This window comes from Megalops cyprinoides, chromosome 22 (assembly GCF_013368585.1).
Source record: "Megalops cyprinoides isolate fMegCyp1 chromosome 22, fMegCyp1.pri, whole genome shotgun sequence".
In the NCBI taxonomy this organism is placed as follows: domain Eukaryota; kingdom Metazoa; phylum Chordata; class Actinopteri; order Elopiformes; family Megalopidae; genus Megalops; species Megalops cyprinoides.
The window spans coordinates 13,422,959-13,444,219 of NC_050604.1; the positions used below are offsets into that span (position 1 = coordinate 13,422,959).

Below are 21,261 nucleotides of genomic sequence, written 5' to 3' on the forward strand. Positions count from 1 at the left end.
AGTTTGGCGCTGAAGTCTTTTCCACTTTACACTGACAACTATTGTGCTATGTTTGACAGTGTGTGTATTTTCTATATGTATATATGCAGTTTCATCACATGCATTTTTAGAAGACTAATTCTAAATTATCCTTGGTTGGGCAAATAGTTGTATTGTTTGGTTTTATAGAATTGTATTATTTGGTGATAAAGCTGCAAAAGCAGTTAATGGTTATTTAAGGCAAACTCATAATGGTCACATCAAACAAATGTGTTGTGAGCAATGTGAACGGGAATAGCAGGAGTGATGATGATAGTTCTTGTTGCCTGCAGCTTCATCCGGCTGGCTGACTTCCTGATTGTGAACACCATGCACATTCTGGTGGTCAACTCTGTCACCACACTGCTGAATATCCTGAGGGAGAAGATCCAGTGCACCCCCCCGCAGGAGCTCATCCAGAGCTGGGATGCCCCAGAGACTGGGGATGACACGGAAAAGAAGGTATAGATGCAACCAACAGTTCACATCAGTGTTTTTCCTAAACTGTATTGCATTAGCAGACACAACCCAGTTTTGAATCTTGTAACATAGCTATATAAAATGTCAAATTCCATCATGACCTGCATACAGTTGTTCTCGTCACATTCCAAAATGTGTAAGGGGAAAGGCTGGATCTGTGAGAAATTAAAACCCAGGGAAATAATTTGGTTGGGTGGACCAAGCATGTGTGAATCTGTCTTTTGTGCCTGATGCATCTAACAGAGCTTTTCCTGGGGTTCATTTTCACATGCTTATTGACCTGAAAACATGATATTATAGCCTGGACAACTGATTTGCATCTCATTTCCTCATTTTCTTGTTTGATACCACCTGGGTAAAAGAGTGACTTTATGTTGCGCTGAATTACAGTGACTGGATCTCTTGCATGAATATCCTCTCCTCCTTACCTCTCCTCAACATCTCCTCCATCTCTCCCTTGATCAGAAGCCTGACCCAGCCACACTGCCCATGTTCGTGACAAAGCTGATGCTGGAGACGCATGCCTTGTCCTTCGAGCCATCAGTGGAGGACTTCCAGGTTTGTGGAGGTCACCTCTAAGGGCTCAGGGAAACGTCTCTCTGCTGGTGAAGTTTTCTTTTCATCTGGTCTGTTTTCTTTTTCCCTTGTTCCGGATAGACCTGCATTTCTGATATCGTCCAACGATTCCAGCACACGGTGCTGTCTATGGATCCCCTAGCGCCTGACAGCTACTTCAACGCCTTCACCCAGCCCATAATCAATGGCAAGGTGAAAGACAATGAATGTGTTATGATGTTGTTGCTAGTTCATCCATATGTCTGCTATAGGTATGAATCTCATGCCATCATACTGATTCCAACTGCACTGAGAGTGTATGAATGTTCTGGCAGGTGGAGGAGAAGCTATGTGGAGACGGGCCAAGCGTGGAGGCCATGCTGGAGGAAGACAAGCACCTGCAGGCTGTCATCCAGAACATAAAGGTAACAATGACCATCTGGGCTATCGTAATCATGTGACCAAGGCTGTGTTTTCTAATAGTCAAAGTTTCAGGTCTGCCATGGCATCCAGGTGGTGGAAACAATGATCATAGTAAATGCAGTCAACAGGACAGCCCCTGCCTACCTCCAAGAACTCATCCAGCCCTACACACCAGCCCGACCCCTACGCTCAGCAGCAACTGGACGCCTTGCTCCCTGCATGGTCAAGGCAGGAGGTGCTCGTTCTGCTAGACATCGGCGTTTCGCCTACATCGCTCCCCAGTGGTGGAACGAACTCCCGGTCTCGCTACGGACAGCTCCTTCACCCCAGTCCTTCAGACGGGGCCTGAAGACGCACCTCTTCAGACTCTACCTGGACTGACCCAGCACACAATTGCTGCCCCCCCCCATCAGTGCTGTCGTAAATTGCTGTGCTTTTTAAATTGTCTCTTGTTGCCGCCTTTACCCTGACGCTCATTGTGCCGTTTGAAGTTGTTGAAGTTTGCCGTTCGAAAGTATATCGTACTAGTTGCCCTTTAGGCTGTAATTGTAAAAATCTGATAGTACTGCGTCCTCAAACAGACCTTGCTCTCAGCTGAGAACTGTCTCATTGTGGAACTGTACACATCCTGTCCCCGTACTGTCGCTGTACCTACTGTATGCACTTTTGTAAGTCGCTTTGGATAAAAGCGTCTGCTAAATAAATAAATGTAAATGTAAATGTAAATGCAGCCCTAATTAGCACATCAATCTGTGATGCCTTTGACTGATTGTCACCTTCTGGGGAGATAGTGGCACCGTAGGGAAATGGCAACAATGTTGGCACATCACTTCCTCGCTCTCTTTCCCAGGAAGCCCTCCAGGTCGCATTTGATTCTGCAAACATGTATGCCCAAACCTTCGATGGGGTCCGCCTCTTCTTCAAGGAGAACGAGAGCCTGGACCTCGACGCACTAGAAGAGGAGGATCATGGTACTGGTGTCCGCTATAGGAATATCATATATAGGAGGATGAATAGTATATTTGTGCATTTTTACCCAGCACTGTCATCATTGTCATTCTTTTTTTTTCATTTTTTCAGCATTTGTGTATTTATTTTATCTATATTTTTACATGCTCTTATCGCTGTATCTATTACTGTCCCTTGACCTTTTCAAAACACTGTCTCGCCATTGATTAGCTGTCTCCTTTCGTTTGTGGTCCTTGTGCAGATGTGGATTTCTTTAAGGACAGACTGGAGAGGTACCATGGCCAACACGAGCAGGCCATCAACATCAGAGCTAAGAGGAAGATCGGCCTGCTGCTGATTGACACCACGCAGCTAAAAGAGACGCTGATACCGTCCCCACTACGCTGCCTTGAGGTGCCAAACTACGGACAGAGTCAGAGAAAGAGAGAGTGTCAGAGAGAAACAGACAGGGAGTGTGTGTGTGTGCGTGTGTGTGTGCGTGTGTGTGGTGTGTGTGTGTGACAGAGAGAGATTGAGAAATGGTCAGAGAAAAAAACAGACAGGGAGTGCGTGAGAGAGAGAATCAGTGAGAATGAAACAGCTAGGGAGTGAGTGAGAGATAGAGAGAGACTGAGAAACAGTGAGGCAGAAAGAGGAACAGCCAGGAGATGTAAGAGACAGAGAGAGACAGAGGTAAAAAGTCAGAGTCAAAGAGACAAAAAGGGTTTCTCCCAAACAATAATTTAGGCAAGGGAATAAAGTATTATCATGGCTATTTTCATAACTACGTTGCCCTCTGTGGTTTGCAGGCCATTAACAAAATGTTACCAGTTTTGGCCAAGAAGAGGATGGATGACATCATCGCTGAAGCACAGGATGCACAGTTCAAACTGATGACCACGCCCGCGACAACTGCTGAGTTCGTTCTCTCCCTGACTTTCCTGGAGGAGATTTCAGAAAGGGTAAAAGCCTGGCAGTCATCTTGTAGTAAAGCTTCAATACTCATCTGTTTATATGAATAACGCATTTAGCAGCAGGGCTTGTACCTGAAAGGTTGCTGGTTCAATTCCCCACTAAGGCACTGTTGTTGTACCCTTGGGCAAGGTGCTTAACCAAAATTGTCTCAATATTTAGCTGTATAAATGGATGAAATTGGAACCTATATAAGTCACTCTGGATAAAAGTATCTGGTAAATGACAGTAATGTAGTATTTATTAACAATGTTACACTACATTACCTGTTTAGGATGATTTTTTTTATTTTTATGGTAGCAGTGTGTAGTAATAGTGGGGGTCAGGGCTTGAATCCCAAAGGTTGCTGGTTAAATTTCCGGGTAAATATCCAGCAGTATGAATGAATTACGTAAAAACCATAAGCTCTTTTAGTCTAAATAAGACCATCTGCTAAGCAAATGTCATGTCTTTATTCAGTTGGGTATTTTATGGAGCGATCTAGGTGAAGGATCTTTCTTAAAGGTGCTAGATACCGAAGCAACTCCCTCGGATGGTTATTCTGACCACCATTATGTACCATCAGATTGAGATAGTGGAGGTGCAATCGGAGACGGTGTCCAGCCTGTTTGAGCTGATCGAGCAGTACCACGTCCCCACGGCGGCCGAGGACATGGCGGTCTACGCCACCCTGAAGCCGTCCATCTCCAAGGTGCGCAGCGCCATCGACAAGGCGGTGGGCGAGAAGGACGCCAACATCAGCAAGTTCTGCCAGAACTTGCAGCACGACATCGCCGAGCTCAACAAGGAGGTCAGGAGGGTCAAGGAGCAGGCGCAGGTAACCCCAGAGCTGAATGATTTTACAGCTCTTATCCGTTACTGATTTTCCAGAGATCTTATTACCTGCATAAATTCTATATGTGCGTCGTTTTGAATACAAATTCTTTTCTGTTCCAGAATGCGCTGATCCTGGACGTTAATGCAGAGAGGCCAAAGGTGAAGCTTCTGCTGGGAGAGATTCAGATCTCCATTGACGAGCTGCAATCACAGGCCTCCCAGTTTAAGTCATTCCAAAAGAACTTCAAGGTAGTGCATGCATTTTTCCACTAGAGGGCCTCATATCCCAGAATTTTGTCACAGCGGCAACAAATGAGAATATCTCTCTATCTAAACACTTTCTCTTATGCTCATTAATTAGTGAAGACAGAAACATGGCATATTTGAGAGACCAATAGTTTTATTGACAACTGCAGACCTACAGGTCTTTAATTACTCTAAGTACTGTGCTTTTCATCAGCTACCTGCCTTGGAATGTCTTAGATCTAATCACAAGATATTCATATCACCTCCATTCTACTATCCCATATGTAGAAGGGGTCTATTTAACCCTATTTGTGAATAACAGATACATCGAGGAATACATATGTAAGTCGCTTGAATTTACGTCTCAAAGAGTTAACGCCAGCCTAACTTCCACAGTTCTTTCCGTGACAATAGACTGCAGAAGAGTAGTTACCTTGTAAACCGGTGTTGTCGCCTCCTGCCGCTGCATACGATCCGCGGAGAGAGGTTCACATCGATCTCCCCCTCCCCAGGTGGAGGTGACGAGGTACGACGATCTGGAGGAGCTGACCGCCGAGGTGAAGCTGAAGCAGCTGCTCTGGGACTCCCTGGAGGAGTGGGACGTGCTGCAGGCCACCTGGATGGAGGTGACAGTGAACAGACCACGGTGGCCGCTTTACTGCGGTGCACCATCGTCTGCGCAGCCGTGCCTCCCGGGGCTGCCGCGCGAAGGGAGAGAGCGCCGAGACTGCACCTGCGCTTTGCTTTGGTTTGAGGGCTTTTAGTGGAGGAGCGGTCACTAATGAGTACTCAGTTGCTTCCTGCACCTCATCGATTCCTGCTGCTAGAGAAATCGGCCATGCTTCCATGTGCTGTGTCTTAATCAGTTCTTCACAACAGATCGTTGTTGATACTCTGTAAAATCAAATGGTTATGTTTATTTTTTTAGAACTCATACTGTAGCTCTCCCATTAAAACGTAAATGTGTACAGTATTCAAATCAGTTGAAAAGCTTCACACTGAAGCAGTCGTTTTTCTTTCTTTCTTTTTTTTTTTGCTTTCAGAGCAAGTTTGAGGACCTGGACCCTGAGGATCTGAGCGCTCAGGTGACAAAGTACATCAAGTACATCAGCCAGCTGGAGAAGGGCCTGCCGCCCAGCAGCGTGGTGCCCAAGCTGAAGGAGCAGGTGGAGACCATGAGAGAGAAGGTGTGTGCAGCAGGAGGCCTTCATCAGCCCTCGCTTCATCCTCAGCATGGGGAACTTTTTAAATGTAACCCCAATCAGTGGATGAGAATGGCTACAGGAAAGGGACATACATGTGCGACTCTTAAATATGTCCCCCAGAAGCTGTCACCCATATTGTCAGCAAAACTGCAGATCTTACAATATTGAGTTGCACATGTCTAAGCTGCTAACACTAATGTTATCAGATGTCTCTGACAAGAATGTTCTTAACATTAATGCTAAAGTTGACATGCGAGCATTTTGAACTTAGAATTCCGTGGTGCTTTTGTCAGTTCCCAGACAATCTTCTCATGGTGTATGTAGGCATACCTTGAGAATACCAAGGAAGCCCCTTAACCCCTTTATGTGTTAACTGATGTGTGTGTGTGTGTGTGTGTGTGTGTGTGTGTGTGTGTGTGTGTGTGTGTGTGTGTGTGTGTGTCAGCTCGCCGTCATCACAGACCTGAGGAACCCGGCCCTGAAGAAGCGGCACTGGGACATGCTGGAGCGGATCGTGAATGCCAACCTGCTGGAGGGGCCTCCCACACTCGCCACACTGCAGGAGCTTGACATCTTCAGCTTCGCCGACCAGATCCAGGAGGTCAGCCGGTCCCGTCAGGCAGTCTCACCTTTACTAAATACCAAGAGTGTCCAACCCTGTAAGGACTGATCTTTGATCAATTCTGCTTTGATTTCCAAAGGTGTCAGGCCAGGCTTCAGGGGAGGCCTCTCTGGAGATCATCTTGAAAAAGGTGAGGAGGGTGGGAGAGTGTAAGGAGTGGAGGAGTGGCCATTTTTGTTGTGGCTATTTCCATAAGGCATTGGTCCTTAGTAAGAAAAGATTTTCAGATGTCTGTTCCTCTTGCATGTCATTTGTATATCTGCATGTCAGGTATGTCAATTCTATTCACTTTCGGTGCACATGCTTGATGTTTTCCTGGCTGATGTGTCTTATATATTCTTTTTCTTCATCTTCTCCTCCCTCTCAGTATATGATTTGAAATTGAGTGTCACTCCATCTTTTCCTCTGTGTCAGGTGGAGGAATCCTGGAAGACCGCTGAGTTTGTGGTGCTGCCCCATCGCGACTCTAAGGACGTGTTCATTCTCGGGGGAACGGATGAGATTCAGGTGAGGCCTGTGACATCATGGCTTCCACAGCTTTGTGAGCGTCAGAGCGCCAGTGCTGCTGGGTGTATTAACGCGCCCCTGTAGAGTGCCGGTACCTGATGGTGGCCTGATGGTGCTTGTTGCCGCATGCCCTCCGCAGGTGCTCCTGGACGACAGCGTGATCAATGTCGGGACCCTGGCATCCTCGCGCTATGTGGGTCCCATCAGGGTGCGGGTGAATGAGTGGCAGAAGCAGCTGGCTCTGTTCAGCCAGACTCTGGTAAGAGAAACAGGACTCACTCAGCCTAAATACTCTCTGAGAGCTAACATCACCACACTCAGGTTAAAGATCAAAGTATACCACATATATTAGTTATTAATTCTTGCAATTTTATGTTGTGAAGTGGCAATAACTGATGCATCATGTAATATCTGTTACTTTGGTGCTGTTGATGTTGATTGATCTGTTACTTTGGTGTTGCTGTTCTTTTAACAGTTAAATTTTGCTTAGCTAACGCCAGTACGAATCTGTATCTCAGCAAACAGCACGCCCTCATAAAGTGTAACGGTGTGGGTTCTTCACTGTCACTGTGACTCAGGATGAGTGGCTGACGTGCCAGAGGAACTGGCTGTATCTGGAGAGTATCTTCAGCGCCCCAGACATCCAGAGGCAGCTGCCCACCGAGGCCAAGATGTTCCTGCAGGTGGACAAGTCCTGGAAGGATATCATGAGGAAGGTGAACCGGATGCCAAACGCCCTGCGTGCCGCCACTAAGCCAGGTGAGCGCAGCACCAAGTCCTGTCAAAGAACCTGAGAGGTTCTAAGTGTGGATAGGGCCACCTTGTTTTGTACTACATCATAATGAACATTGATAGGATTTTCTTTCTGAGCTCTGGTCCAATCACACTGGCTAATTTAGCTCTTTTCTGCTCTAACATATAGTCTCAGAGTATGGACAAGTTAACAGCGTGACTCTTCCAGACGGAAATGTCTTTACATTGAGACAGGCTAGTGTAGTGCATTGGTGAGAAACTAGGCTTGTAACCGCAAGGTTGCGGGGTCAGATCCAAGATGGGATGCTGTCATACACTTGAGCTTTATGCTTCAGTTTCTTTAGTACATTGGTATGGGCATTTGCCAATAAGCAGATAATTGAATGAGGAAATAGTTGGCACTCTTTGCATAATCGTATGTCTTCATGCCTTATGCAGGCATACCTCAATCTTTCTGGAAGTAAGCAGCTCATGCATTCTCTTCTCTTTTTGAAAAATGATCAAATTATACTAACCGAAAGGGTACTGGTATTAAATTTTGGGTCAAAATATGTCCCATGACTATTGAATCGTTTGAAGTTGTTGAAGTTTGCCGTTTGAAAGTGTATCGTATTAGTTGCCCTATAGGCTGTAATTGTACAAATCTGATAGTACTGCGTCCTCAAACAGACCTTACACTCAGCTGAGAACTGTCTCATTGTGGAACTGTACACATCCTGTCCCCGTACTGTCGCTGTACTTACTGTATGCACTTTTGTAAGTCGCTTTGGATAAAAGCGTCTGCTAAATAAATAAATGTAAATGTAAATGTAAATTTCACCAGTTCTTAGAGGTTTTTATTTGTTTTTTTGTCAGGTCTACTGGAAATCTTCCAGAATAACAATGCCTTACTGGACCAGATACAGAAATGTCTAGAGGCGTATCTGGAGTCAAAGAGAGTCATCTTTCCCAGGTCAGTGAGAGGTACTCAAAGAGAATGGAATATGTGCATTTGTTTGAAAATCCTGGCTGTGGGGCTTGCATGATCTCATTGTAGCCATTAAGCTAAAGCCTTTCATCGTATAGAATGACATGCAAATGCTGGTCTAGCCTTTGAGGCACAATATATCATAGTAAGCTGCACAGAGTATGTACTATGTGGACGTGCAGGTTCTACTTCTTGTCAAATGATGAGCTGCTGGAGATCCTGGCGCAGACGCGGAACCCACAGGCTGTGCAGCCTCACCTACGCAAGTGCTTTGACGCCATCGCCCGTCTGGAGTTCGCTCTCCTGCCCCGCCCTCCCTCCAAGGCCCAGGGCGTCGCCCCCAAGGCAGAAGAGAAGTCCTACACCAATGACATTCTGGCCATGGTGTCTCCCGAAGGAGAGAAAGTGTGTCCCTCTGGGGTTTCTTGCTATTTTCTTATTTTCTTCTCTTTCTGACTCCCTACACCCAAAACCACCATGCATGTTTGCATTCCCATGCACACACAAACACACCCACACACATACACACACGCATGCTAAATATCTTTATGGCAACACAGATGTTGTGTATGGTCTGCTGCAATTCTACAAATTCTGTAAATCGAGAATACTGCTGTTTACACTCATGCCTTGTAGAGTTCCATGCTTGCAGTGTCGTGTTAAAGAAAGGGTCGGGCCTGTCCCTGTGTCTGGCGCAGGTGGGCCTGGGTAAGGGCTTGAAGGCTCGTGGGAATGTGGAGGACTGGCTGGGGAAGGTGGAGGAGGCCATGTTCTCGTCCCTGAGACGCCTCAGCAAGGCCGCCATCGCCGACTACCAGAACAGACCCAGGGTGGAGTGGGTGGTGGCAGGACACCCCTCCCAGGTGAAGCCTTTGACCAACAGCAATGCATACAGCACTCATAATGTTTACCTGTGAGAATACTGTGAGAAAGAAAAAAACCCTCGCGTCTGTCCTCCAGGTCGTGCTCACTATCTCCCAGCTTATGTGGTGCCGTGACTTGGACAACTGCTTGGAAGGTGACCATGACCACTTCCAAGCCCTGCAGGAGTTTGAAATAATCAACTTTGAGGTACAGCACAGATACAATGCAAATTTCCGGAATGTTTGCAATTTTGAATTCAATATCCACCTTATTCCGTAGTTCCTGAATTTTTTTCTGTCCTTGCACCAATGTTTTTCCCTCAGTTTTGGTTTGGCTCTGGTTTGGTCTCATGTTTGTTCCTTTGTTACTCCTTTTTTGGCCACATGACTGCACAGAGACTAAACGCGCTGGCTTCGCTGGTGCGTGGCCAGCTTCCCAGCCTGCACCGCAACATCATAACCGCCCTCATCACCGTCGACGTGCACGCCCGTGACATCGTCACAGACCTTGTCAAGGAGGAGGTAACCCCTGTCCTCCGTCCAGAGCGCTCCTGCTCAAACAGGCCTGTGCTATGCGTTTCACCCCAGAGGATTATGGGAAAATGATCTCCACAGTTCTCCCTATTGTGTTTGTGGTCGTGGCTGTAGGTGGATTCAAGCAGTAACTTTGAGTGGCAGAGGCAGCTGCGGTATTACTGGGACCTGGATTTGGACAACTGTGTGGCCAAGATGGCGCTGTCCCAGTACATCTACGGCTACGAGTACCTGGGCGCCTGTCCCCGCCTCGTCATCACGCCTCTCACTGTAAGCCATCTCTTTCATTCCTTATTGCCAATACATGACCTACCGGAATATGCGATGAGTAATCATGTCTCTTCCTATTGTGGTTTTCACATACACAGGCCATTCTACTATGCCTAATGCCATTTGTACTAATATTGGAATATTGGAATATAGCCTTTTCAGATTGTGAATTTCTGTTTCAATTTGTGAACTGCTGTAGCCAGTTGCGTAATTATCCAAGACATTTTGCAAACTAGTAGTGAAAGGAATACACAGACATGCATGTTTTTGTTTGTCAGTGTGTGTGTGTATGTTATGTGTGTGGACTAGTTTGGGTGCTCGTATTTGCGTGCGTGCGTCGTAGACGTGCAATGTACATGTCAATGTGTGCATCCATGTGTAGTGTTGCATGTGTGTATATGTGTGCTGTTTGGAGGCGATGTTTTTAATTGGAAACTCTCTCCATAAGCTCTCAGGAGTTAGTGACAGGGGCTGCTAATTGAATCAGTCTCATTAGCATGCTCTTTACTCTCCCGGCTCTCCGTGTGTGCCTGCCATTTCCCAGTGTTCCCCTCATCAAAGCTCTGTTGGAATGGCATGTGCTCGTTCTGTGGGGAAATAAAGAGGGTTCAATAGCTTGACTAATGGGGTCTGCTCCTCTGTATAGCGGCAGGCTTCTCAGTGCGTTACTGAAATGGAACTTCAGAGTCGGCAGTTAGCGTGCACTTGGGGGGTTCACTTGTCAATTTTGTTTCTTTTTTACTACTTGTCTAAGTGCAGCTCATTATTGTATTCCTTCATTTTGATTGCAGAAAATGCATAATTGCAATGGTCAATATTTGTATAGCACCTCTCGTGGACCTCAAGCACTTCACCATCACCAATGTTTTGCAACTGCATGGGTGATAGACAGGATTTTATATTATTACATTATTGGCAGCAGTAGCAGGCATTCTTTTCCAGAGCAGCTTACATAGGTTACAGTTTTGTACATTTACATTTACATTTATATTTATCCATTTATACAGCTGGGTATTTACTGAGGCAATTGTGGGTTAAGTACCTTTCCCAAGGGTACAGCAGCAGTGCCCCAGCGGGGAATCAAACCAGCAAGCTTTCGGTTACGAGCCCTGCTCCTTACTCACTATGCTACAGTGCCGCCCCTAGGATTTTGTTCCAGAATGCCACACATCAGCTGAGGTGTCGAGACAGGGAATGGTTTATACAGTTGAACTGGAGGATGAGTAGATGCTTTGACTGAAAGAGCCGGTTCAGAAGTGCACAGCGTTTATGGAGCCCGACCTCTGCCTGTGACAGGACCGCTGCTACCTGTGCCTGATGGGGGCGCTGCAGCTGGACCTCGGAGGGGCTCCTGCAGGGCCGGCCGGAACGGGCAAGACAGAGACCACCAAGGACCTGGCAAAGGCACTGGCCATCCAGTGTGTGGTCTTCAACTGCTCTGATGGGCTGGACTACAAGGTACCAGCTTTGACTCTGACATGCTATGGCCTCTGTTAGCATCCGCATCTCCCTCTCTTCCCCTGAGTCTCATTCTCTCTTCTGTCCCTTTATCATCTCTGTGTCCATCTCCACATAAATAATGTGTCTTTGCCTCTTTGTCCTTTCCCCGTTTTAAGAGCTCTTTGTGTCATCCTCTTTCCCTTTTCACCCTCAGATTGTGTGCACTTCAAGCATAAATTCACTAGGTGGCAGCACAACACTGGTGTATGAAGCAAATCTGCCAGTTTTATGGATGGATAGATTTGGATGGATAGATTAAATCTAGATTTAAATCTAGATAGATTTAATCTATGGATAGATTTATTGTATTTTATTATATTTTATTACATTATGTTGTACTGTATAATTAATGATATTGCTATAACTAAAGTGAAGGGCAGAGGGAGGATGTTAATTATTATACATTATTATACTCTGGTCAAGCTTTATTTACATGTACATTTATGCCCCCATGTCACAGATTTCATTTCCATCTCTCCGTTTAGCTGGGTCATCTGTCTGTCTCCATATTACAGCATTGTACTTCAGTACATTTGTTCATCTCGCTCTTGTCATTCATGAATTGATTTGTTTCCTGCCTCCCCATTGGTCAGATGATGGGTCGGTTCTTCAGTGGCTTGGCTCAGTCGGGCGCGTGGTGTTGCTTCGACGAGTTCAACCGCATCGACATCGAGGTGCTGTCTGTCATCGCCCAACAGCTCATCACCATCCGCAATGCCAAGGCGGCCAAGGTACCTGGTCTCCGTCAACCCCTGCCCTCCTCCTCCTGCCATTCAGACTTCCTTCTAAACACAATCTGCGCATAAATCACTCCTGCAAACAGCATTTTAAATAGTGTCATCTCATTTGAAATTGTAAAGTGTACCTGTGTCCATTGGTTCACATTACGAGGTGGTTAATCTTGTTAAGTTACCAAGACTGGTACCCTGGCTGATGGAACACAACATACTGGTGATTTGAAGTAAGGAAACCCTATGAGAAGGTTAGTTTGAGAAGCAAGTGATTTTGCCAATAGGGTGTTCCATCCTGAGTGTGTGTCTTTGAGTGCTGTTTTTTTTTTTTGCCAGTTGTCCAGGTTCATGTTCGAAGGCCGCGAGATCAAGCTAGTCATGACCTGCGCCGCCTTCATCACCATGAACCCCGGTTACGCCGGCAGGACCGAGCTGCCAGACAACCTGAAGGCCCTTTTCAGACCCATCGCCATGATGGTGCCGAACTACGCCCTGATCGCCGAGGTGAGAGAGAGGGAGGATAGAGAGGAAGACGAGATACTCTAGGGGTGAGGGAATTGAGCTTGTGGACAAGTTTGCTGGTTCAGTTCCCAGGTGGGGCACAGCTTTCATACCCTTAAACAAGGTCCTGTGAATTACCTCCACAAAGTCCATCTGTATAAATGGATAATATGCAACAGTGTAAGCATCGTAAGTTCCCTTGATAATGGCATCTGCTGAACGCATTAATAATGTAATGTGCATTGGCTTACAGACAGAGAGAGTGTTGAGTCAGAAAGGTCAGGGTTCCTCTCTATCAGCAAAACAGAGAGGACTTTATGTAACATTTAACATCAGGTGCATCTGTCGTGTTCCTTCGCCTCTTGCCCAGGTCATCCTGTACTCGGAGGGCTTTGAGTCCAGCAAGACCCTGGCCCGGAAGATGACCCAGATGTACAAGCTGTGCAGCGAGCAGCTCTCCCAACAGGACCACTATGACTTCGGCATGCGGGCCGTCAAGTCCGTGCTCGTCATGGCCGGGTGAGTGGGATCGGAGCCGTCATGACGGCGGCGGTCAGTCCTCAGAGCCGCAGTGATGACTGATCCTCAGAGCCGGAATGGTAGCTCGCCCTCAGAGCCCACCATTGCGTCACTTTCCCTTTGAAAAGAACCGTCTAGTACATGCAAAAAAAAAAAAAAAATCATCTGAAAATGTTTTTTTCAGCAAACAATCCTGCAATTCATTGTTATTCAATTGCCATTCCAGCTCTGACTCTTTACATGCACCTTTTGCCTCAGTTTGGAAATTGTTTGTCACTGCAGATTCCCCTGACTCACTAAGTGCATTCATTAACACGTGTTGAATGACTGGTATGGGTGAGGACCTTGTGTTTCAGTGCAACGTCTGCGTCAGTGATTTGGCTGATTCATTAAGGCTGTCCCATTATCATGAGGTGTGTGTGCGGCACTGGTGCACTGAGTGCTGCTCTGAATTATGGATGAAGTGGGAGGACAGTCAGCATGGCCTCTTTGATCTCTATTAGTCCATTTGGCTGGAGGAGGGAGCTGGCCCTCAGGAGAACATATTCAGTTACTGTTGAAGAAACAGACAAAGATAAAGGGACCAGGGACTCCTTGCTTGTCAGTGTGTGTGTGTGTGTACGCGTGTGTGTGTGTGTGTGTGTGTGTGTGTGTGTGTGTGTGTGTGTGTGTGTGTGTCTCGATGCTTGTCTGTGTCTGTGTGTGTGTGTGTGAGTGAGTGAGTGAGAGTGTGCATGTAGGTCAGGTTGTTTTTTGAGACACTGAAATTCATTTTCTATAACAGAATTCAGAGTGATTCTGTTGTTGTCATTAGCTACTTCTCCTTGAGGCATAGTTGTTTGCCATTAATCATTATCTTCCCTGGTGCCTTCGAGCTCCCCGTGGGTGACCTGCACATTGCCACAGTATGTGTGGTCTATCCAAAGACACTGACTGGAAATGCTGCTGTTGCCCCAGGTCCCTAAAGAGAGAGAACCCACACCTGTCTGAAGATGTGGTGCTGATCCGTGCGCTGAGAGACTCCAACCTCCCCAAGTTCCTCACAGACGATGCTGTGCTCTTTGGGTAAATGCAGCTTCGGTGTCGGGCGGTGTTGAGTGTTGAGAAACCATAGTCCTGACACACACTATAATCATCTAACTGTTCAGAAGAACGTTCTCTCTAGGTTCACGATGGTTGTAATCAAAGACCATGGTTGTTTATGGGCTGGAATAAATCATTTTCCCCAGCATGATCACACAGTTAACAGTTTAGCTTGTTCTTATATTTAAAGGATAGGAGAGATGCAATCCTAATTCAAACTGATGTAACAGTAGTGCTGAAATATTAGTAGGATGAAGAAGTAGGATGCAAACCAGCCGAAGCCTTCAATAAATTTACTAAATAAGACTTACAATCCTCAAAAAGACAAATCTTAATGTTTGTGTAAATATGAATGTGTTTGTATAGGTTTCTGTATAATGCTGCAAAGGGAAACATGCTTCGACAGACACGCGCTTACAAAGACAGAAATGCCAAAAAGTGTTAGCAGTAACACCCACAAACACACATCTGAGTTCAGCTTTGGCTTGCTGGGGGTTGTAAGTCTTATTTTGCATGTCTACCCGAGGGTTCAGCCTGAACCTTCACAAGGCTGTTTTTGGGTCCATTACAAAACTCCTTTGTCACACGGCCGGCTCCGTCCCCGCAGGGGCATCCTGTCCGACCTGTTCCCGGGCGTGAGCATCCCGGAGCACGACTACGGCGTGCTCCAGTCCACCATCGAGGACTCGCTGGTGCGGCGGCGCCTGCAGCCCCTGCCCAGCATCACCAACAAGGTGATCCAGCTGTACGAGACCATGATCGTGCGGCACGGCGTCATGCTGGTGGGCCCCACCGGCGGCGGCAAGACCACCGTCTACACCATCCTGGCCGACGCGCTGGAGGCGCTGCACGGCGCCGGCCACCAGAGCGCCTTCTACCAGCCGGTCAAGACCTACGTGCTCAACCCCAAGTCGGTGACCATGGGCGAGCTGTACGGGGAGGTGAACCCGCTGACGCTGGAGTGGCGGGACGGCCTCATGGCCCTGAGCGTGCGTGCCGGCGTCAACGACGAGAGCGACGACCACAAGTGGATCGTCAGCGACGGGCCCGTGGACGCCCTGTGGATCGAGAACATGAACACCGTGCTGGACGACAACAAGATGCTCTGCCTGGCCAACAGCGAGAGGATCAAGCTCACGCCCTCTATCCACATGGTGTTTGAGGTGGGCCTGGATGCATTCATTTCATTGGATGTCTTTATTGAGGGTTTAGGACCTTGAGACTTAAGACAGGAGAGTTTGCATAGGGTTCAGTATTGCATTGAGTTTGATATTTATAATATTAATTCAGGTACTGTGCTCAATAGTACAGCAATAGTGCCCTGTTTGGATTTGAACTTGCAGCCCACAGGTTACAAGTCCCTTTCCCTAATGACTTTCTGTTCTCTTATTTCTGCTCCCAGGTCCAGGATTTGGCTGTAGCTTCTCCTGCCACGGTCAGTCGCTGTGGGATGGTATACATTGACTCCAGTGAACTCAAGTGGATGCCATATGTTCAGACCTGGATCACAGGGCTGTCAGATAGAGTAAGGCCATTGTGTGCTTCACTACTAGTTTGATTTTTCTCTTGTTCCTCTGTAGTTGCAAGGCCTACTTTCTGTGGTGAAAAGGTTTTTTGTTTTTTACTTCAATACTTCCCTTGTCTCCCTCTTATCTCTCTTTAATTAGCCAGTCTGTCAGTTAATCAATTAATCAACCAAGCAGTCCACATTGCACAGAGCACGTCCAAAGACAAACAAACCGGAGAGGAAGATAAAAAAGATGAGAGAGCCAGGATGAGAAAGTGGTGACAGACAAAAAAACTATCGTAAACAAAACCTTAATAATACCATTGGCAAAGCTAGACAACACTGCTATAAAAGAACTGCAAAGTACAACAACTACAGTGTGTTCCAATTTTAGGTTCGTTTTAGCAGTGCTATGCACATGGTGTTTCCCTAACGTCCCTGTTGTATCTGCAGCTTTCTGAGGAGATGCAGACATACCTGCTGGAGCTGTTTGCTCAGTATGTGGAGGCGGGGCTGCAGTTCGTCAGTAAGAACTGTGTCCAGGCCATGGGGCAGGTGGACATCAGCAAGGTGACCACTCTGTGCTGCCTGCTGGAGGCTCTGCTGCTGGGCCCAGGTGGACCCAACCTCGGAATGGTACATCTCAAAAGCACTGTGCCACACTGCACACGGCAGCCCTGAGTTACACGCTGAATATACATACAACACAACATAAAGTTCCTGCTGATGGTACTAATCATACCACACTTATCTACAAGGAGTATTATTTTCAACACAGTGGAATTTATGTGCGCATACAAATACACGTATACACACACACACACACACAAAAGTAGTATATATTTAGGCAATGTTTTTATATGCTTTCTGACTCCTTAGAGAAAATATATTTAAGACCTGGTAGCTCTGGTGTACACATTCAGTACATTAAACTCACGTTCAAATTGGTGCACAGTTGCGTATACTTGGAGATGATCAGCAGTTGTTGTCATTATCAGTGTAGTCAGTGTGTGACTGTAGTGACCGTCCTCTGCAGCCTGATAAATTCAACAGTGGCCATTTCCTCACTGGTCCTTTCTTTCAACCCAGGGGATGAATAAGCTTAGCAGCATCCTGTGCCAGACGTTTGTGTTCTGCTACCTGTGGGCAGTGGGCGGGAACCTGACAGAGAGCCACTGGGATGCTTTCGACTCCTTTGTCCGGCAGCAGTTTGAGGATAACAGTGAGGCAAAGGTAGGGCGGGGTTCTTTGAATGGCAATGCGTGAGTGATAAGCCTCAGCTGCAATCGTGGTTCGATCATTCCGCCCTCCGCAAACACTCTCTCTCCCAGTACATATACATTTCTCTTTCATCAATTGAGGAAGAGGGGAAAGGACTTCAAAGTCCGAGAAACGTCATAATTACAGCACCAACAGTGTTCACAAGAAGTTAAGGAACTGTAATTGAAATCTGAAGGTTATAGGTTTGAATACCTAGCTCCTGTGGCTGTGCTCTTCTGGTAATTATGCCCAGTTCCTTCAGGTCAAATATCCAGCAGTAATATGTGAGGTAATTAAGTTATTATTGAATGTAATGGATAGGTAGCAGAACTAGGCAATAAGAGTGTAGCTGCAAGTGAAATGGGCAGTCATCCATCTCCTGAGACTCGGGGGTGGAGTGGTGAGTCATTCAGGGTACCTGTGGTGTGCCATTCTAGGCCCTGAGCGGAGATGGGCATTTTATAAAATGGAAACCAATAGATCAGGTTTAACTGTGAACATTCACAGAAAAGATGTTATTTTCATTGTAATCGCAGGAGAAAACCATATGTTGAAATGAATACATTCACCAAGTGTTTTTTTTTTTTTTTTCTAACCTGGACTGCACAACGGATGAGAAACGTTTCCAGACATCATTGTAGGCCAAACATTTTTATGCTGCGTGTTAGCAGGTCACTGTGCCAGCTCTGTGTCGGTATGGATTGAGTGAATTTAAGTTATGAGCTGGACACCACAGTCACCTGGCTTAAGTCCCACCGAGAACCTTTGGAACCAGATGGTGGCTGATGCATTTAAGCAGAACACTGAGAACCTGCTGGGAGCTTTGGATTGCTCTGGTCCTTTCACTGATGCTGAAAACAGCTGGCTTACACTGCTTCTGTCCATAACCCCGATAGCGAAGGCGATCTGACACACTCTGGAAAAGTGTTCCCGACTGCAGTTTTTCCAACGACCCCTTTGGGTAGTTAGACACAGATTTCTTCCGCTCTGCTCAGTGAAGGCTTGATGGATCTGATGTCATGCCTCCCGAGGGAATGAAAAAAATCTGCTGATAAAGAACTTCCTCTTAGGGTCATATGTCACCTCCAATTTCAACAACGTCAAAAGCTAATAACAAGCTTGCAAGTTGTGCAGCCGCTCAGCCTTCTTAACTAGGCATCCATCCATTTATTCAAAGCCCAGAGTTTGTCACGTAAATGCTGAAATGTATATGAGCTTATATTTTAACAGAACTTCTCTGAAAAAAACAACAGTTCTGTCTCGTCACTCTTGTGGCTGCTCTTTCATCCAAAAACTTGGGTCAGTTCCAACTCAAAAGATGAATCATTATCTTTATCTCCTAAGCACTTATGGTGTAGTGTAGTGTTGTTTCTCCTCTGTTTCATTGTACCAGAGGGACATTTTGTGTTGATGATTTTGAAATGTTTTGAATTTTTTCAAATGTTTATGTTTCCTTAGTCACTTCTTTTTATTTTGCATGAATCAGTCTGTGTCAGTGGACCCGCGATTACAAACAGATGTTAAATGGCCGTATGGATCATGAAGAAAGCCCCATACCGGCTTTCAACCTAGATACTTCAGAATAAATTTTACTTGCAGTGTGATAGGGCCTCTAGAAACACCACACAGTAAGTGCAGCCACAGGAGGTATGGTGCTACGATCTATTAAAGTTAAGTCTTATTGTATTGCAGAGTACCCTCTTCTGATTGCTAGAGTACTGTACATTTCCCTTTTCTCTGCTTTTACTGTGAAGTTTCTATTTTCCCACCCTGCTTTGTCTCTGTGTGAATGGGGGCCTGTTGGTCAGACTGCCAGGCAGGCAGCCAGCACCCAGCTGCAGCTCTGCCAAGCATGCAAACCGCAACACGTTTCATTACGCACGTTACTGTGGAAATGGCGTCTTCCCTGGGTGAAAACAGCCCCATTACTCACCTTCCTAAGGATGCAGGACGGAGAGCGCACCTAAGAAAAAAAACGCAGCTCCCTTCAGAAGGCAGAACACTGCCCCTAGTGTAGGAAAGAGAGAGAGCAATACTCTGGTGTGAAGAGCACAGCTGACTGATTATATAGTGCCTTTCATTTCCGTCGTTATCAGTTAGAATAGATCATTTTTATGCAGGGAGCACTATGGAAGAGCACATTTACACACAAATGGAAAAGGAGTGTAAGGTTGAAATATAAATGTAGTTATTATGTTTTATTGCTCTGATTCCTCCCTGCCATTGTGTTTCTCTCTGAGCCGCCAGTGCTGATTTTGTACAGTAAGCACATTATGTACTTTCTGTGCACTTGTTGTCTGGCAGCAGCTGGTCCCTCCAGCATTTTAGAATGTTTTATTTGTGTTACATCTGCACCTGCTGTCCACTGCAGTGAGCTCAGGTGAGTCTGCCTGCGGAGGTGCCAGTCAGGTAAACATGCAGACGGTAGGGTGTGTGTGTGTGTGTGTGTGTGTGTGTGTGTGTGTGTGTGTGTGTGTGTGTGTGTGTGTGTGTGTGTGTGGGTGCGTGTCTGTTTGTGTTTTAAGAGGATTTCACAAGGTTTCACAGGAGTGTCAAGCTGAAAGGGCAGATTCTAACTGGTACTTTTTTTTTCCAATCTGTTTGTCACATTTTATCTCTGTTATCAGATCAGAAAAACTGCACGTAAGGCACAGAATAAAGTTTACAAATTTGATCTGCCCACTGCATTTCCACATATCAGAAACATTTTGTTTAGAGAGAGATGTCTATGTACCCTCTATGTGTCTGTAGCTGCCCACCTCAGGAGACCTATGGAGTGTGTACATGGACTTCAGTCAAAAGCGCCTGGAGCCCTGGGAGAAGATCATCCCCGCCTTTGAGTATGACGGGGACATGCCCTTCTTTGAGATGCTGGTTCCCACAGCAGACACGGTGCGCTATGGCTACCTAATGGAGAAACTCCTGTCTGTGCGCCACTCCGTCCTCTTCACTGGAATTACAGGCGTCGGGAAGGTATGGCCAAGTCACCACAGTCAGCCTCCTGGCAGTCCATTGTAGTCGTTTGGTAAGCCAGACTTGGGCTTGTATGTGAACCAGGACTTGTAAACCTAAGGGTTAAGGGTTTGAATCCAGAATGAAGCACTTAATTGCCACCGCCTCAGTGAATGTTAAGTGTTATAAATGAATACCACATGAAATGTTATTCATTCTAAATAAGGGCATGTGCTAAGGAAATCAGTATTGAATAATATTGTAATGCCTATGGACTGGTAATCTTGCTGTTTGGAGGGAACACATTTAATTCTGCATAACTGCAAAGCGCATTGAAAGATGAGAATAGCTTTTTTTATACATTCTTGGAAATGCATGGCTTTTCTCTGAGGTTCATCAATGACACTGAACTGTCATCAGTTTGGAAATATGTCACATATCTTTGAATTTGCTTTGTGTTAGCATCCAGCACTTAACAGAGGACAGAACAATAAGTAGTTGTTGAAGAGCGGAGTTGTCGAAGAGTCTCAGTGTTAATGTGTGGCATTCCTTTCCTCCTCCCTCAGTCTGTGGTTGCTCGGGGGCTACTCAATAGCATCCAGGATAAGGCAAGCTACGTACCCGTCTACATCAATTTCTCTGCCCAGACCTCCTCCGCGCGGACACAGGAGATCATCGAGTCGAAGCTGGAGAAGAAGAGGAAGACAGTACTGGGTGAGAGGAGGGAGTTTTGGTCTTCAGTATAGCTATAACTTCTGTCCCCTCCAAACGATTTGAAAATGAGAGGCCCCCTGTAAAATCAAGGTCTATAATAGTTCAGGGTGTGAGTACTCCTCATATGCAAAATTTAATATGTGGCAAAGTGCAAAACATATAACTAGTGATCAGATTTTTTTCCCTTGCTCTTCTCTTTGCTGTTGAAGAACACTGTGTCCATAAAACGTAAACCTCTAAACCATGATGAGAGCAAAGGATCTCAGATAATGAGCCTCAAGTTGTGAAGCAGATAAAAGCTTTACTTTTCACGCA

The 21,261-nt window shown here is 46.2% G+C and overlaps 1 protein-coding gene across 1 annotated transcript in view; it reads left to right on the forward strand.

The window, feature by feature from the left end:
* Positions 1-21,261, forward strand: part of dnah6 (dynein, axonemal, heavy chain 6) — a 67,675-nt gene that overhangs the window by 4,421 nt on the left and 41,993 nt on the right. The window contains 33 exon segments of the mRNA XM_036516407.1: positions 312-508; positions 977-1,056; positions 1,156-1,266; positions 1,389-1,478; positions 2,327-2,447; positions 2,687-2,838; positions 3,234-3,386; positions 3,962-4,213; positions 4,333-4,461; positions 4,971-5,084; positions 5,502-5,645; positions 6,109-6,264; positions 6,365-6,415; positions 6,700-6,792; positions 6,932-7,051; positions 7,371-7,551; positions 8,401-8,497; positions 8,695-8,917; positions 9,211-9,375; positions 9,473-9,583; positions 9,772-9,897; positions 10,024-10,179; positions 11,476-11,637; positions 12,273-12,410; positions 12,747-12,914; positions 13,282-13,430; positions 14,388-14,495; positions 15,121-15,676; positions 15,916-16,038; positions 16,474-16,656; positions 17,110-17,253; positions 20,032-20,253; positions 20,799-20,946. Of these exon segments, the coding sequence (XP_036372300.1) occupies positions 312-508; positions 977-1,056; positions 1,156-1,266; positions 1,389-1,478; positions 2,327-2,447; positions 2,687-2,838; positions 3,234-3,386; positions 3,962-4,213; positions 4,333-4,461; positions 4,971-5,084; positions 5,502-5,645; positions 6,109-6,264; positions 6,365-6,415; positions 6,700-6,792; positions 6,932-7,051; positions 7,371-7,551; positions 8,401-8,497; positions 8,695-8,917; positions 9,211-9,375; positions 9,473-9,583; positions 9,772-9,897; positions 10,024-10,179; positions 11,476-11,637; positions 12,273-12,410; positions 12,747-12,914; positions 13,282-13,430; positions 14,388-14,495; positions 15,121-15,676; positions 15,916-16,038; positions 16,474-16,656; positions 17,110-17,253; positions 20,032-20,253; positions 20,799-20,946 (5,123 nt within the window).